A 19,313-nucleotide genomic window follows, 5' to 3' on the forward strand; every position below is an offset into this window, starting at 1 on the left:
CCAATGCATTATTAACATGAAGCCTGTCTATATCCCTGTTTCCTTCAAATTAGACAACTATTTCAATAATAGGTTGCCCCATCCTTTTATTAGGATAATTCTTTCCAATTATTGCATTCATTTCTACGTTTTTGCCACAGAGACCCACCACTGTGTACACTATTACGTATCTTCTCAATTTAGCATGTTGATCTTTTTTCCTGTTCTAACCAGGTGTTAGGTCAGTTTATAACATGAAATTAAAAGCAATACTACTGCTACGCCTCTGCTTACTGTAGCATATATAAGTCTTCCACCTGCTAAAACAAACCAATGTTCTGTGTTTATGGCACTCTCCTGGTTTTCTTATGTATATTAAATTCCTTACAATAACATACGTCAAGAAACAAATACAAATAACACACTGCTGGTTAAAAAAAACCCAACAAACCCAAACCTGCAGCTAAATCTTTTAATCAGATTTTACTCCCTTCAAGAAAAATCGGTGTTCTTTAAGTGCTGTTGTAGTGCCATGGGACTAGTGCTCAGCGGATTCATTTTCACTAATATGCTGTAGGTCTTGAACTGCTATTACTGCAATTCATCACTAAATGAGTCTATGCCAGCAAAACTGTATCAGCATCTCTGAAGATAGCAGTATCATCCTTTGGGTGAATATCATCCATGTATACTTTTCAAAATGTCAGTACTACATTATCTGCAATTAGCAACAACATACAGCACTCGACTCTGCTGAAAAGAAAGGGAAAAACCAGCAGCAGCGGCGGCGGCAAAGCACAGAGCAGCTCTGACGCTCCGCGGAGCCGAGGGCTCGCATCGCTCTGCCAAATCTGAGACTTGGAGGGTGCAGCGTGACCTCCCTCTGCCTCTGGCAGGGGATCAGGCCCCAGTTACTGGTCACAGACTGCAAAATTCTAGCCGTCAAGAAGCACAGCTCTTACCATCAGGTACTACAGAACTTCAATATGTTAAATCTATCTAAATAATACCTAGTAGAGTCAGGGACAGGGGTAGAAATCATTATCCCTAGCCTGTGACACACACACACCCCCCAAGATCCAATGAGATTATTAAAACTGTGTATTTCTTATGTGCATCATTATTTATTAAATCTTTGGCAAAATGGTAATTATATCTTACTACGTGGAAGCTTCTACCAAAAAAAAAAAAAAAAAAAAAAAAAAGAAATTACATCACAGCAAAGGGCATTCAACGACATTTGTGTTAAGTCACACGTGAAGAAAAGTAACAGAGCTACAGCTTTGATTCGGACTTCCAGCTCAAAGATGGAAAAACGGTGAATATTACACGATGCAAGGTGCAACTTTACAACAAAAACCAAGTTTTATGCCCGGAATGACATTTGCTTTCTCTTCTAGTAAACTATTAGCAATCTTTATCAACTACAGACACACCTGTCTGTATTCAGATACAGCGCATTCAGTGAAGCCAGCCAAACTCTGCTCTGTATGGAGCCTCACTAAGGCCGACAGGATTGAAAGCAAAACGCAAGTCACTAATTCCAAAACCTGGCTAACTAACACCTAGAAAATACATAACAGAAGATGAACAGATAATCACAAACATTTTGCAGCTGGAGAATCCAGCTGACCTGTCCTTTAAACCCTTACCGTGAAAAGTAACAGCAATCTAGGCCCTTCTCATTATACAATAAATCAGCAATTTTAATAAACAAAGTACTAAATTTGCCATACAAAAATAAGTCACAGTATTTTGACTCTGACAGGCCAAATGCTACACATTAGACAGGAGTTAAACGAACCTGTTTCAGAGATAATTTATATTCATTTATTAGTCGACAGTGGTTCAGGAATTTAAAGAGCTCTCAACAAACATTCATGAAACAAGCAGTCCCAGGCTCCTTCGAAGAGGCTTTAGAAAGAACATGTTCTCATGGACGGAATTTTAATGTCATTTCACGTTTTCCAATGAATAAGGGATATTTGTGTCTCTTATTATCATTTCTAAGCAGAAAATAAACCAATACTGTGCGTGTCTGGATGGATGTTTAAACCAAAGAGGAGAGGAGAGCTTCACCCAGTGCAGAGACAGCATCCTCACCCTAGTACTTCTGTCTGAAAAATACTGCAAGCAGTCATCCTCAAGGTCACAAGAGCTGAGCATAAACTTATCATCCTGACTCAGGAATGATGGTAAATCAAAGTCAGATAGCCAAAGCAATTATTGCCCCGATTGTTTGCTTTTCTCCTTTTACAGGAGCTACTTCCAAGTCCAATCCAGCTATTCAGCTCAGACGAAGGAGACAGAGCAAATAAAGGTAGTAACAACCTCTGCTGTCTAACTCAATCCATCTACACACACGAGGCAATACTCTTAAAAACCAAGGAGTTCCTTATGCCACATAAGGAGAAAAGAAAGCTTAAAGAGCTTCTAAGAATACAGGCTTTGAAAACACAGCCTTTGGAAGTGACGGGCTAGCTGCAGAAATGATATGACATGGTTTCATTTGGGATTTCCATCCCACCTTTGGGTTTTTTTGCTTTTTCAATTACAGACATGGCAAAGGAAAAGTTAAAGAAAATTGTTTCTAAGAGAAAACTCGGGAATGGAGGGAAGCAATAGATAGATAAGCTTAACAGCAGAAGACAGCTGCACTACAAATAAATATATGAAAACCAGAAAGTATACAACAAATTTCATCTGTGATGCACAAATTGTATCATATACTGAGTGGCACCAGGTTTTAAGAGACTGCAAGAGCAGTCTTTTGGAAAAGGACTACGATGACCAGCTTTATTTTCAACTCTGTGATCTTTATGTGCATCCGTTTTGCCTCTCCTTTGGAGTGGTCACATTCATTCTGACTATTACTGTACCCGAGACCACCTCCTAAATTCTCATCTCTTTACCCTCACTACAGTTGTATTTCAGAGTATGCATCATTTACAGATCATTCCCAAACACAGACAGACCAAAACTCCTTGGAAGTTATAACAATTCACCTTTCTGAGACAGAGACAGGAAATCTCTTTGGATGCATCTTCCTTAGTCAAGGAAAAGAAATAATTTTTGCACAGATCAGTGCTTTGTGGATCTTGCAGTCCTTGGGCCAGTGGATGATTGGGTGGGTTTTTTTAATTCTAATCCATATATACCATTTTCTAGTTCAACAGCAACAGAACACTCTTCCTTTCCTTTCCTTACAGCCATTCAGGTAACTACTCCGTCTCTTTTGCTAAGTATACAGTTAATTCGAATTATCAATAGCTGAACTGCCAGGCTTCATCATTGCCCAAAAGGTGTATGTGTCACGCGATAAACTTGGAGCCCTACTGAAGCAAAGTGCAGGACATGACAATTTATGCTTTCCTGTTAGGTCACTAAGGCAGTTTTAGGACGACCTCTTTGCACGTGGACTCGTGACAAGTCCCGTCCCCCTTGCCCAAGTACAGTTCATCCCTCAGCCATCACTCAGATGCTCACTTTCCCTTCCCTGAAAGCAGGAGAAGTATTAAGATGCCATAAAAGTCCATTTACCGGCCCTCACCGTAAGTAACCTGGTTGTCCAAGCTATGAAACAGCAGTCCAGCCTTCTCCCTTCTGCATCCCCCCACGCACAAATCAAGCGGACGTGGCAGAGCAATACGCTACACGCTGTCACCTTTCAACATACCTCGTCGCTGGAACAACTTCACTAGTTGCCAAAACCGCGTCTAATGGAAATTATTTCAATACCTACTATCAGTCCACAGGAGCACCCCTGAGCCCTCTTATTTAAATTCTCAGTAACTCCGAATGAAAGCTGATTATGTAAGATCGATCATTAAAAGATCCAGTATCATTCAAGTTAAAAGATCCAGCGTCACCCAAGGTTCAACCTCATATGACACTTTTTCTCAATTAGATCACAAAAAACAATCTGGAGTTAGATCTACAAGGGCAAGTAGCAGGAGGATTTCATAGCACAGCATTTTATAGACCTTCAAAACATGATGAGATTTATATTTTGGATAGGATTTTTCATTTGAGTTGGACAAATTTATTCTGTTGCTCATCATCAAAGCTTCCAATCAAATTGTCAAAGTGGATAAAAAGGGTAAAACTTTCACAGTTCACAGACATTCCTGGAACATATGTCATAGGTATTCAGGAGTATCTCGATGCTGTAGCATTTAAGATAAGGAGCACTGTCATAGCTTACAGCTAGTAGACACTCTTTGTTAGGAATATAGCAGTAGGAGGTTTTGAACAAGCAAATCCTAATCAACGAAAACGAAAAGTGAACTATTAGAAACATCTAGTACCTGGAATAAACATAAAACAACAATAACAACAAAAGAAACATCATCTTTTTAACAAAGTTACTTGCTCTTAATGCTTACTCTGTTTTCTCAAAAAGTTACACTGGGAGCATGCCGAGTCTCAGAAATGTAACTTATTTTACTAATACATTCCAGCTATTTACCTGCATATACTACACAGGCACAATTTGAAGAAAAAGTATTTGACATATTCAGAAAAATCATTTGATTTATATCTAGTTGCTATTCAGCAGACTTTAAAACCAAGATTAAATCTCCTTCCCCACCACAGCTCCCCATTTCAGCAGGGTTCAGCAGCGCTTCAGGCTCTGAAGTGAAATTAAGGTTCAAGACTTTTCCATCAGATTGGCTGCAGTGACCCAAAGGCCAATAAAAGCAAATTTCCACGATTCCAATCTGGAAATACTGGGGAAATCTTATAATGAACAATTAAAAAAAAAGCATAAGCAGTCTCCGTTCTTGCTCGATATATCCATATGAATTACGGCACATCATAAGGGAAGCTTTTCCAACTGTCACCGAGCTGTCCAAATTACAGACTTGCAAGGAGAGTTTTTCTGCTAAACCAGTCTTTTAAAGAGGAAGGTATTTAGGTACTGAATTACCAGTTTTCACTTTACACAATTAGAGTAATCCTTTAATAACTGCATTTTGACTGTTGGTAGTATTAGAATCCAAAGAGACAGAGCAATGAGCCAGGTAGCTCTCCAGTCATGTAAAAATGAGACAAAATGAGCTTTATAGTGTCAGATTTCTCACTGCTGTTCATTCGTCAAGAGATTAATCCCCAGATTTCTAATTGACACCTACTTCTGAGCCCCTGTGCTTACACAAAGATATACTCATCTCTTATCCTGACTAGGGAAAAATGGATTTTGACTGGACAATTTTAGTAAAAAGACTTGTCTGAAGAGGGGCACTTTGTTTTTAAACTGTTGAGGCTCCCGGGTTCCAGAATCAAGACATAAACATGCAGTTCAGTCTTTAAAAAAAAAAAAAAAAAGCTCCTCTGTACCATGTTCACAGAACTGAGGGTAAGCAAGCATGGGAGACGACGAAGAGCTGAGCTGGATTCAAATATCTGTGGACTATTTCAGAAACTGGAGGATGACATCTTTTAAGAGAGCAGCTCCTAGGCACATGGCTGTCCATCCTCCCTGCATGCCACCCCTCTGTCACTTCTTTGTTTAATTACAGATCCTTGAAAAAATAACGAGGTCTATACTGTTTCATAAGTTCTCTTAATGGCTTTGTTTTGGGCTTTGCAAATCCAGAGGAATTTCCAGGACTGATGTGTAAATAGATAACCAAGTTAAAACATGCAGAGCATGTATCCACTGTCTGCAGTCAGCACCAAGTTACTCTTCCCTGTCATTGAACCATTTTTTCCATATTATAAACAAAGACTTAGAAAAGCAGCAGTTTAATAGAATACGTTAAGTGAAATTGAGACAATTCAGAGCTTTTTGCCGCAGTTTATTGTGATGGTTTGGTTTTGCATCCCATGGAGCAGCAGCATAGGAATCAGCTGTGTCACAGCTCGACCAAGAAGGAAAACTGCCCTTCGAAGGGAGCGTGGAAATCTCTCCAAACACGTCCAGCTGCGCTCAGCCCTCTTTTACTAGTAAGATGGTGATGGAGAACGTTCTTCACCACGTCACTTGCTGCATGAACAAACCAGAAGAGGACAGACAGCACTGTACTGCATATACTGTGTTTTTCTTCTCTTCGTTCCAATATCCTGAGAAGACATGATAGAAGCCGAGTGTGGTCTGACAATTCAGCACGAGAGACTGGATTGTAGAATGAGCAGAGGTATTTTGACATTAACAAGGCAATTTACACTCTGGAATAGTTCAACCTGGCATGACTTAGGTCATCTCTTTGGTAAACGTGAAGAGATTTGTTTACTTTGTTGTCGTCCGTACGAGCTCAGAAAAAATTCCCAGGGATGAGACTTTCTGAACATCTCTGTACAAAGCTCAAGCAAATGCCAAACTGCTGCTTTACAGATTCTCCTTACTGCAGTGAAATCTCAAACTATCATTAATTAAGGAAGTGAGAAAATATGAAGTACTGAGAGCCGTAAAGAGTTACTCAAGCTGCAAGAGAAAGAGTTCAGCACTTCCAGGGTCCTTCCTGCTGTTATTTTCTCCATACAATTCCCCATCCCTCCTGCAAGTGCCACACAATCAGCAAGATCAGTGGCCAGCAATCGTACTCCATAGTCTTAATTTCGTGCTATGCGTAATATTTAGAATTTTAAACAAGCTCTTTGGTTTGCATATAGTGTGGCTGATGTAGTTATTATTGTAAGCACGCTTATATGTAATGCACACAGAGTATTTCAGCTTGCACTGAAATCTCAATCGCTTTGGAAAAAAATAACCCAGACTTCTTATTTCTCCTATCTTCCCTCCTTTATAGAAACAACACCTGTTAGTAGGCATCTTAATTTAAAAGCCCGAGTCATGCAGAATCCAAGGGGTTGTGTTTTAATACAGCTATTCACCCGTAAACACGTTATTAGTTCATACCTATGAAATACCCCTTGGTCTGATCGGTTGAGAGGCTTTCATTTGCATTAGAACTGCGCATTATGAATCTCTGCGCTGTGGCTGACGAAGGGCAATTAGCCACAGTGCGGGGAGTTGAGAAACAACTCCGCCGAGGGTAGGAGCGACAGGGAGGCGCGAGGGCACGAGCCGCAGGCAGGGATTTTTGCCTGATGACTACACCACTGAACGCATTGCCCCAGCTAGTCCCAAAAATTACACGCAGAAGAAACTAATTTAAAATTAGGTGGATTTGGGGGTGGAGGAGGAATGGGAGCTCAGAAGAGGAACATAACACGCTCTGGAGCTGCAGTAAAAGGACGGGTGCAGCAGAGCCGGTGATAAGCTGTGGGTTCAGGAATCTCAGGGCATCTGAGTAAGGATGCTCTGAGGTGAGGAGCAAGGCACAGGACAGAGATTTAGAGCGCAGGGGGTAAGGAGACAGACCTCATCCTAGTGCAGCTACTGGAGCGCGCTCCCCGATAACCCACTGGAAGTGTTTGGCCTAAGAATTACACACCAGCAATACAGTTGCTACTCAGCTAGAGCAAACAAATTCCCTGAATTATTATTAATACAAAGAGTTGACATTTTAATTATCCTCCTGATTTTTCTGATGAGACAACAGAGGCACAAACAGTCAACAGAGACGCTAGACTTTATATGCACCTAATTCCTATAAGATTTTGTGATTTCACTTGAAATAACATTTTAATTCTCTCCATTCTCAGGGGTTTCTTTTAAATCACTAGACAGCCCTATTAAAATTTGTATTTTTTTTAAAACCCTTCACTCCCTGACTAACCTGAGTATAATATAAACTGTATTTACAGGGTGAAAGCACTTGAATTGTTGTCTTGGGAGTCATGCCATACGCCCACAGTGCAAATACCTCAAAAAGAAAATTAGTCATCTGCTTCCAACTGTCAGGATTCAGTAAAAGACAACAAACTACTGTCTTGGAAACAGTCTGAAAAAATCTCACCATTGAGCTTCTGTACATTTCAAAGTATTTTCAGAAATCAAATTAATAATATCGGCCCTGTAATAACAAGACAGATAGAAAAAAAAAAGTGGAAAAATATTATTTTAGAGCATCGGAGGATTTCTGCTTTCATCCTGTGCCATCAGTTAAAAAATACCTCTCAAAAACAAGTTAGTGAATTTGCCCTTTTTTTTTTTTTTTGTGCGTGTTAAAACATACTTGTACCCAGCATAACAACTATAGGGTCTTCCCCGCTATTTTGATGGCAGCCAGAGGCTGCGTGGCCGTACTCAGTGATCAGCACGGACCGGTCCTTGGTCCCTCCAAGCATCTGCCCAGCCCGCGGGCTGCCTCCCACGCTCCCTGCGACTCCTGGGCTGCCGTTTTCCTCAGAGAGAGGAAAACTCCCTTCATTAAGGTTTAGTTAATCCTCCCATTGTAACTACTTAAAGAAAACCACCCCACTGCTGCTGACCGTCAGGGATCTGAGCTAAGAAGGAAAGGATAACATCATACGTGAGTTCCCAGTGCCTCCAGCACTGCGACGTTCAGATCTGGGGCACGTAGCTGCCTTTGCTTAGACCAGTGCAGCTCTCCGTGAGTGCCCCCCCCAGCTCCCAACACACCCCAGCAGCAAACTGGCCTGTGCTTCAGCTCTCTGCCACGGGATTTCTGCACGTGTGCTCCAGCGCGCAGGCACTGAGCTTTGCTGCAGCTAAGTACGTTGATGGTTCCCAGAAAAGCTGCGCCGGTAACTTCAGACCTGTACAGGAAAAAACCGCCATGAAGGCAAATCCTGACTACAAGTCCATGTGATGCTGCTGAGCGAGTTGGGCAACAGCTTCCAGCGGGGTATATCTGTTAGAGGTACGAGACAGCTCCACAGCCCTGCTCGGGTCTCTGCGAAGAGCTACAGAGCAGCCGCTAAGAGCTGGCTTCTACTCGTAACACATCCAATCTCCTGCAAACGTAATTAAACACAGCACAAGAAAACCTGACCTGACGCACCCTTCTCTCTCACGCTGCTCTGAATAGTCCAAGGGCTTCCACGCTGCTGGTGGAGCTAACTCTTGCCTTGTGACATAAAGACAAGGAACAGATCCTTTCATGCACAATAAGGAGCCCATCTTTACTGGGAGACGCACCAAAATGCTCCCAGGGCTTGTACTGGGGAACCAAATCAACAATGCCAACAAACCCCAGGGAAAAAAGAAAAATCTTCAGGTAAAAGCCACGGAGGAAAAAAAAAAAGGGGGAAAAAAAACCCCAACAAAAACGAAACTCCAAACTCCAACATACCTCTGAAAAGCATGAAACAATTCAATGTTTGCATCCAGCTGTAGACATCAAACAAAAAAGTGTCATGATAATAGCTCAAAGCACAACGCTACTCTTGATTTTTATCGGGCTGTACCGCTATCATCTATAAATGAAAACTGCTAATTGGTAATTAAGAATGTAATGAAAACACAGCAGCAGTAAGGCTAGAACAATTTTTCTGCTGGTCTGCCGGGCAAGTGATTTTTCAGAACACCTTTGTATGAGCCAAAGGCTGGCCCGAGGTGTTTTATACCTGTACGTACCTGCTGGTTTGACGGCAGAAAAGAAATTCTAGAAGGGAACCAGAGGCAGATATTAATCCAACAGAAACATGATTTTGCTGATACAAATATGTATATATGAGGGTTTCCATCGAGCTAGAATGGCAAATCTTTCCTAGGTTAGACTAAACCTATATGGCTAAGCAGGATTTATTTTAACCTGCAAAACACACGCAAGTGATTTTCCTGCAGTGTACATAGCTAAAACATGACTTATTCAACTCGTAAGGACGACTAAACCACACGTGACAGAGTAAAGTCATCTTACGCTGCCAAAAGGCAAATTATGTTAATAGTAAGTATGGATAATTTCCTCTTGAAGCATAGTTATTAGCAATATTAGCGCTGTAATTCTTTACAGTAGGAAACAAAGGTTTGGGGAAGTTCTCCACCAGACTATTTATTTTTTAAACCATTCTTCTGTAAAGACAGATAACATCAGTGTGTTTAACTAGCTATGCTATAAATAGTCACAGCAGGACTAGGCCACGCGTGGAAATGTAACACCCATTTATACAAAGACCGACGGAGAACCATGGCCTACGCTTCCTCAGCTATTCAGCGCGGCCAGAACCGTCACTTCAAAACCACTTAAAAGGCCCAGTGCCTTCTTGAGATAATTTGTTTCACTATATTTTAATAAAAACATCAACAAAACAAAAATTTCTTGAAGTCTTTATCCACCTCGTTGGTGGTAAGACATCAAAAGCGTGATGAACATCAATATCATCTAAAGAGCATACCCATCAGAGCATAAACACGCTCTGAAGCACAGCCACTTCTGTAAAATCATGCCATTAAGTCACTCAATTAATATGAAGTATTCCCTACATCCCAGCAGAGAGAAGACATCCAGACGTAACAGAGCTATCCTCCCCTATCGCTTTGTAGGATTTTTTCTTTGTTTGTTTTTAATAGATGTCCAGGATACTTGAATTAGTGCCCCTTCACTAGCTACCTACTGAACAATAGAGAGAGAAACAAAATCTGCACATACAGATCTAGCTTCCCTCTCTCAGCCCAATGGGGTCTCTAATTTATACGAGCAAAAACTACTCAAATGCAAAGAAGATTTTGATGTTACAGTCGGTATTTTCAAAAAAAGCCTCAAGCAGGTGCACGAATTCTGCATTTCACAGGGATTTAGAGACTGTAATTCCCTTAGGCTGCTCTGAAAATTGCAGCCTATTATTAGATACTGCCAGTCCATGTCAGCAAAATGGTTGTTCTTCATTATAATATTTTAATACTTGGAAGTGTTAATTGAGGTTAAGCTCAGGTTGTGCCAAGAATACTAAAAGAAATGCAATAAAATGAAAGCCTCCTGAAAAAAAAAAAAAAAAGCAGTGTAGATAGCAAGCATACGCGAAAACCTGAGTATGGAGAGGAGATACCCTTCCCAAGGTGACACAGCCCGTTAGATGCAGACACAGCAATACAACTAACCTACATCCATCCTTCCTCCAGAACCTGGACCATACAGCGCCACATAATACATGAGACTAACCATGCCCATCTGCGTACATCCATACGAAAACAGTAAATACGAGATGTAAGGTATCAAAGAACGAAGCTATTGCAGTAATGACTTCTTGTTAGTGTATATCAAAACACGTTAGATGCTAAAGTAGTATGAAACGCAATCATAATAGGAATACCAGGGAAGGTGATTAAACATCCCAGTGTATGCATTCAGTTCCCTTCTCACAGATCAGCATGCAGCCCATCAAACCAGGAACGAACAGTGCCACCTTTACTTGGCTGTATTGATGGGATTAAAAAATTTTAAAAAAAAAACCAAACCTGTTTACTGTTTTTGGAAAAAAAAAGTAATCACAAAGTAGTACAGGTTCTAACCAATTACCCAGAAAGCAATCTAATTAAACCAAAAGATTTCCTTCAGCATCCAAAAGATAAATATTTTTCCAAATATAAACTAGAACATCTTTCTTACTCTCCTCACTGAGGAAAAAATGGGCACTCGCTCATTGGTCGGGGAAGGGGCTAGATTTGCTGTGGTCTTATTCATGGAAGTCAGAGAATCATAGAATTGTTTTGGTTGGAAAAGACCTTTAAGATCATCGAGTCCAACCATTGACCCAGCACTGCCAAGCCCACCACTAACCCATGTCCCCAAGCACCACATCTACACATCTTTTAAATCCCTCCAGGGATGGGGACTCCACCACTTCCCTGGGCAGCCTGTTCCAGGGATTGACAACCTTTTGGATGAAGAAATTTTTCCTAATATCCAATCTAAACCTCCGCTGGTGCAACTTAAGGCCATTTCCTCTTGTCCTATCACTTGTTACTTGGGAGAAGAGACTGACCCCCATCTGGCTACCACCTCCTCTCAGGCAGTTGTAGAGAGCGGTCAGCTCTCTCCTCAGCCTCCTCAGAAGTAGATGTCAAGAACCAAGTTGTGTTAGAAGGCAAAGATGAGAAGTGCTGCCCTCCAACTACACCTCACATCTTAATACCAGCACATCCCTCCTTTACTCTGCCAAGATCAATTCACCTTTCTTGGCCATGGTGCACAACTGCTTGCTGCCATTTTACAGACCGAAAGGCAAAAGACATTTTTGCAAATTCCAAATGCTGTATGTTTTAGGAGACCTGAAGTGAGCAGCCCACACTGCAGCACAAACATGCAAAACTCCACCTCGAAGAGCACAGCGGAGCACCCAAGGGACCGCACATGAGGAGAGCCAGGGACAGTCCAAGCCACAGAGATCACAACCAGAAGGGCAAAGTCAACAACCTCCTGTTCAAGATTCACAATTTTTGGTCACACCTCAGTACCAAAAATGTAACTAGATCTCAATTTCACTTCAAGGCTGATGGACTTTCTTCTTCCTGAGAGCGATTAGGCATTACGGGCACGTCCCCAGCCCGAAGCAGCCGCACAGCAGAGCACGGGTGCCCCAGCTTACGCACCAGACGGGGTCAGCACAACCTCGTAGTCATCAAGTTGAACGCTCTTGAAGAACGGATGAAAAAAGGGGAGAGACTGATGCAGGTTATAAAATGTAATACTTCTTACTCTTAAACTGATTCCCAAAATCAAAATGTTAAGATTGGTAAAATGAGCCACAAGGCTTAATGGTGAGATTGTTTTTACGCAAAGTACGTTGCCCACAGGCATTGCGGCCTGGGGGGAAACGCCGGGTTCCCAGGCATCTCAGTACAAAGTGAAATATTCCACTTTGGATCTAAACCAGACCAAAACCAACTTTCATTTCTCTAAGAAGAGAACAAATTTTCTGTAGGATCTTTGTTTTGTGAAAAACTTCACATTTTACAGGATTTACTCTTACAGAAAAACACTGACTAGTGTTCCAATGAAGAAAAAAGTTACTGGTCTCAGGCCTGAGCTCTTCTACACTAGAAAACACCCTTAAAATTATTTTTAAGGGGAGAGAAAAAAAAACAGCTTATCCAAAATATTCCATCTCACAAGGAAAGCATAACCACTCAGAACTCTGCTCTCTTGAACCTGGTATCCAGACCGTGCTTGCAAACTGTTTCGAGCCGTTAACGTTGATAGGAAGCTGGTTTTTTCAGTAAGTCTGCGCTGCTCATCACCCTCATTGCCTAAGATTCACATGGAAACGCTCTATCAATAGTAAAATTTTTGCTGGCGTGAAGTAGATGAATTCCTTAATAGTGTTTATGTAGATAATTATGTAAAAACAAGAAAGTAAAAGTCCAAAGCCCTGGGGTTTCAACAACAGAATTCTTTCATGATGAGTTTAATTTATATAGAAATAATTGAATTTATACTGTACTAGCATTCACACAACACAGTCCTGGCAAAAAGAGCTATCGAACTGCCTTGTGGAAACCAAACACTGTGACACCACGTAGCGTTCTTGGGGCTGACAAAGACATCTAACTAATAGGATGGTTCAGAGAAGGCAACATCACTAAATCCATCGTTTGAAAGGAAAAACATCTCTGAAAAGCTGATCATATTCAATATGGAAAATCATGCTTTAAGAAAAGTTCATCAGAAATTACATCCAACTAGGAAAAAAAGAAAAATTGTCACTGTAAGCAGTACAGTTTGTGAAGGACAACGATGCTAAAACCAAGCGCTGCTAAACATTTAAGCTGAGAAATCAGTATTTCAAACTGATCATCCAGATATCATATATTTTTTAAATACTTGTATCAAAGGACCATTTCCATCAACTTGAATCTGTCTTACACCATCAACTAGGAAATACGTTTTCAACATATTTGAAAGTCTGGAATTATTGGGCATTTAATGATCATCATACGCTTTAGAAACTAATTTAAATACTGAAAACTCACCTTTGAGACGGTTTGTTAACCTGTGTATGACACCTTATTTTTAATAAAGCATCAAAACCACTGCCAGTTAAGGAAGCAGGACTATAGATGACGACTGAACTGGCACATCCACATTAAGAGCAAATAGAGCACGGCTTTTGCTAAATAAGTAACGAGCCTACCAGCATTCGTGAGTTTATTACAACTAAAATACTACTGTTTTGTTGAGGTGGGCATGTTGCTGGTGGAAACTGGTTGGTAAACTATGATGGTAACTAAGATAGCGACCACACACGTACTTCTGTTCTATGGTTGTGAGCATACAGGGAAGGTAAGGATTCAGAGATGTATCCGTATGACTTTTAATACCGCAGTATGCTTACCTGGGTGTTTAATCCTACTTTTTGCTGAAGCGTTTCTAAGTTCTGTGCCAGACTGAGCGGGCCATCACTGGGACAAGCCTCCACCGCACATTTGTCCTGGGGGCTCTGATTTATCCCTCTTCTCCACTCACGGTTTCCAGCACACGCAGGAACACTCCTCATCCTCCCTTCTCTTCCAACAAAAAAATTCTCCCCTTTTCCCAGTCCCACAGTGAGAGCCATGGTTCTCAAACACCCCAGTTAGGGGGAAAAATAAAAATAAAGGCTTGCCAAGATTCACTGTAAACAGATGACCTGGCCACCTTGCTTTTACAACAGGTATTTGCAGGATAAGTAACTTGGATACTACAGTTTGCTTTTGTAAATGCTGGACATTGAAAAGCTTATTAAGAAATAATTTAATAATAAGGGGTTTTTAAACAGCAGAGCAGAGAGGCAGACCAAACACGAACAGCATAAACCCTGCGGCACCGTGCAGAAACAGGAGAGACTCCAGAGGAGGAGGTTGTCAGGCTACCAGCCAGATCATAAACTGTGTATTTGAATGGTAGTTTGCAGCCTCACAAAGATGAATGAAAGTGTCCCAACTGGAAACTAATGAGAAAAAAAAACCCAAACAACCCAACCTGGCAGCCAGCACAGTGCGTTAATGCCTTTACCTACAAAGAGGCACTCGGACAACTGCGCTGCATTCCTCTGAAGGCGATTATTAACTACCCTTTATGTCCTCAGTACATAAAGGCCTTCCGTCAACTGATCTGTAAACTTTAAACGTTGTACCTTTAGTAAGAGCCTTCACTATTTGATCAACAGCTTGGAAAAAAACATTTTACAAGTCCAAGTTTAATAGGACAGTGACAATTTGAATGTCAACTTCTGAAAGATTTTTAAAAGGGGAATTGAAAAACAGGTATTACTTCACCTCTCTGAAAGAGCACAAAAAGTAAATAGAATCAAATATAAACCAGTACTGGGTTCCCCCTCCACCCCCCCGTAAGGAATCGTGATATTATAGAAATTCTGCTTTGTAGTTGTTTTGCACACCTGGCTTTGTTGTTGTGTTAAAATTCAACAATCTAGTTAATCAGAGTATGTTCCTCTGAATAAAAAGCATTTCTGAGGCCACTGAATTATTACTTGATATTAAATTTGAAATCCAGAGCATTCCAGCCTTCTTCAAATAACAAAAACCAGCTAGATCAGCCAGAACTCTACCGTGCATTTTTCTTTTATAATACTTCCCTCCTAAAGAAGTTGATTCCCCCTATTATGAACTACTGTCCGTGCTCCCCCCGTGCCCAGAGCACTTTGCCGTGTCACCACCCCGAAACGACTGATAACCACAGTAATCACAGCGCAAGTAGAAATGTCACCTCTGAAGACAAGCTGGGTCTAATAAACTTCAGGTTGACTCTCTGCCTTCAAGTTCCCACTGATAAATTCCTTCTTTCTTGAAAGTATATAAATACATAACTGATGGAATAAACTTTTAAATCAGTATTCAAACCTTTAAAACAGTACGGAAATGTGACACAGGGTCAGATGATCCTTACCAAAGAAAACAGTATGTTCACTATGATAAATAAATAGCCAGCAGCATTTAGGAAATGCTGATTTCCCATCTTAGGGACAGGCACAGTCAACAGTTTGTGTATCATTTCCCATTAATACTTTATATTACATAGGTTTGATATTGTGCCATATAAAAATGAAGTCAACTTTTCTGCAAACGTTGGATTTTTCAGTACTCTTCCTGTGTCAGAGGTGCTCTGTCCCCACAGCAAGGGCAGCCACGGGCAGGGAAGGTGCCCCTGTTAAGCAAAGCCAACGCTGAATTATTTGAGGTCGATTAGTTGAACTGTTTGGGTAAGGAAAGTCCCAGGCTTCAGCATACAACCTGACTTCAGCAGCATTATTCCCTTAAGTAATCCTGATCGGATCTATTTTCCACCTCTTCCAAGTTCCCCAGATGAGGTATTTCCCCATTTCTTTTAATAACAACCATGAAGAAACTTTGGAGAGACTAGTCTGTATTTAACACAAACTGAAAATAAGATTCTAAGTTTGGATTTTACAGAAAAAGTAAGTATGTACTAATACATAAATACTGACTTAGAAATTTTCATTTTAAACTCATTTGCATACAAGACCATTAGTGTTGATAAGTGGTAGGCAATTGTGTTCTTTTTAATTTATTTTCATGAAATTTCTATGTACAAAAAAGTACTTGCATACCTTAAAAAAAAAATCCCTTTTTAATTCAAATTGACCAGGTGGAGACAATACACACGGAAATGAAGAGACACTGCTGTAACAGCCCTCAAACCAAAGCGTGACGAACAGCTGTAGGCTAGGCGAGTACAGGAAATGTTATTTAAATGGCACTTTCTTCCTTTGAAGACATAAACATCCTACAACAGATCTTCACACCTCATTGCTGAGGCACAAAATTTCTAAATAGATGCCATTTTTCCGTATTATATTCTATACATCCGCCAATAACTAGGAAAAGCCTCGTGTATTTGAGAAAGCAGGGAAAAAAAAAAACCCCAAACCAAGCAGGAAACGAGCGCTATCACGCCTGTGGAAGATCTAAATGTGTCTGTTTACAGGGATGGTTCCTCACTTTGGTACACAGAAGCTTTGTGCAAAAAGAGGTTCACGTAACTTGGTTTCCGTGTTGTTTTCCCTTTTAATTTACAAAAGTGTAACAGAAATAAAGTGTTTATTTTCTCCTTGCAGTCATTAAAGACTCATTTTCCAAAATAACTTCATCTTCCCATTCTTCAGTGAAGCGAATAGGCAATTTTTGATCCTGTTTTCCTAACAGCTAGATTCTTGTATTCAACCTTAAAGTTTTTTAAAAAAAAATCCTGAAGTTCTGATTTCTATGAAAAGAATGATAGAAGGCAAAAACATCTGAAAACAAACTACTTTTTAATGCTCTTGTGTTCTTGTCTTTGTAGGCTTTCATATCGGACTGGTCAAGACACGGCTAATTGCGACACATGCAGGAACAGTGCATGTATTATCTATAGGTAGGTGAAAAAAATAATATTCCCACTTTTTCCTAAGTGAAAGTAATGATTTATTCACTAATGCAGATCAGTTGTTAGACTTGATTTATCAGTAACACAAAACCAGTTTAAAAACAGAAAATAAATTTAACTTCACCAAATTAAGAAACAGGTGTCTGTCAAAGTTTATAAGTTTACCATTTTCAGCTCAAGACTATACGATCATGGTCACTACTACGGCTGTAGCTCTTGGATGTGAAGTGCTACAAGGTGTGAGCTTCACTTTCACACAGCTGGAGATATTTAGCATTTTCTGTCCAACAAGTCAACATTCTTCAAACTGATTTCTGTAGCAGTAACTGCTGGACTCTGGAAGGGATTTTGAAAGACTTCATCGAAAAAAGAACCAGATTCAATCGAGACAGTTTTATCAGTAAAATGACACCGCTACCCAGGCTTTTATGTACATTTGTACTAGCGAAGAAGTTTTAAAATAGGCAGGGCAAGTATGTTCTACCCAACACGAACAGCACCACTGACTTCTTCAAATCAGACGTTTGTAGTCTTCGTGCAACGCCCAAGTGAAGACTTGTTGTCCATGTACCACGAGCTCCTTAGGCAGACCTGCTGTGAAGGTGTACGGTTCTCTAAGGTGAATACAGGTTTGCTCATTACTGCCAAACAGATAAAAAAAATTACAAACTGCTTAAAGGTTTTGTTAAAGATTGTGTGTACCTGCTCCAAGCTCTCCTCCAGAAGGAAATACCTGGAGTTTGCTCACTAGAAACAGATTGGGTGCAAACGGGGAAACAGCTTCTTATTTCTCTAAAGCTGAGGCTTCCCTCCTAAAATTTATCAGCCAAGAGACCTGTTTTGGCATGCACCGTATTAGAGTGAAGGAATAACAGATAGGCAGTGGGCATGACATGAAGCCATCATGAGTCTGATGATGTGTTTCATACTGACAACTTAATTGTCCTCCTCCATTAAAGTCTTAAAAAAACCAGCTGAATATTTTCATGCGTTGCAGGTAAGATAAAACAAATGCATGTCAGTATTAGAGTATTTCAGAAAATCAGGCGATATAGTACGGATGAAAATGTATAAAAATGATTAATTACAGTGAAGATACAAACTAAAGTGAAGGTACAAATGTTGGCTAGGTCTGAATAGCACAGGATTTCCCCCTTCACCCCTTAATTCTCTACTTGGTCTCTGATTTAGGCAGAAGACCTGGAGCTATTTATGTATTATCTCCTAGCTGCCTAGAAATGAAGTTTTCCATCCTTTTTTCGTTCAACTCCATCTTTTTTACTTACCAGCTAACTAGGAAGGGGAATGATGCTGTTCCACGCAGGGAAAGGAACCAAGTAATTTATCCATCCTGTAGAGCAATGTTTAGAAGCATATAAACAACCAAAGCCTACTGTGCCTCCCTTTTTCTGAGCTCACCTCTGTGAGCAATTTCTTGCTCAGGGCAGCCTGGGCAGGTACAACACAGCACATTTCTATCAGGGAAACTCGATTTGTATCATTAGCTAAAAAAATCCAATTGGAAATTTTTTTTTTAATCTTGATTTCTAGCCAGCAGATTTAAAGTTAACAAACCTTCCGGTTTTTACCTCTTACACTCACTGCAAATGAAATCTGCTTTTCTGGAGTTGTTTCAAGTTTCCCTACCGACAGGGTAACAGCGTAGCAGGCAGATTTTAGCTCTTCAGTATTTCCCACCAGACTAGCCATGTGGACTGAAGCTATCGATGCTGGGCACTTGCCTAAAGCAATGTTTCCAGGGGAAGTTTTAGCAAAAATCAGCTCAGCTTTTTGACAGATTAGGAGAATATATGCTGCGGGCAAGAAGTCTAAAACCAGAAGACAGTGCAAAACAGGGGAATGATGAGAAGACCGAATTACTAAGACAAGATAAGTAGCCAGAAGGGATAAAAGAGAAATTCACTGATAAAACTACACTAAGGCAGTCTGTCTTGTAGGAGCGTCTGCTCCTCCGCAAGTCAAATACAACCTCTGAAACCTCTGAAAGAAGTGCAGCACTTTGTTAGTAAGGATGCTAAAGCTTCTCTTAAATCCAGATGCAACCATACACGCTGCACCTTTGCGAAGGGTTTGCATGACAAATGCTGCAGCGTTACATGGTTTCTCTTTAAGACGAAA

The 19,313-nt window shown here is 40.6% G+C and overlaps 2 protein-coding genes across 4 annotated transcripts in view; one reads left to right on the forward strand and one right to left on the reverse strand.

Moving 5' to 3' along the window:
- The window catches only part of DOCK1 (dedicator of cytokinesis 1), a 306,953-nt gene that overhangs the window by 173,010 nt on the left and 114,630 nt on the right, over window positions 1–19,313 (reverse strand). The window lies entirely within an intron of this gene.
- INSYN2A (inhibitory synaptic factor 2A) overlaps window positions 1–19,313 on the forward strand; it is a 45,573-nt gene that overhangs the window by 18,194 nt on the left and 8,066 nt on the right. The window contains exon 3 of the mRNA XM_075757639.1: window positions 17,091–17,162. Within this exon, the coding sequence (XP_075613754.1) occupies window positions 17,091–17,162 (72 nt within the window). The remainder of the gene's footprint in view (window positions 1–17,090; window positions 17,163–19,313) is intronic.

This window comes from Balearica regulorum, chromosome 7, assembly GCF_011004875.1.
Source record: "Balearica regulorum gibbericeps isolate bBalReg1 chromosome 7, bBalReg1.pri, whole genome shotgun sequence".
In the NCBI taxonomy this organism is placed as follows: Eukaryota; Metazoa; Chordata; class Aves; order Gruiformes; family Gruidae; genus Balearica; species Balearica regulorum.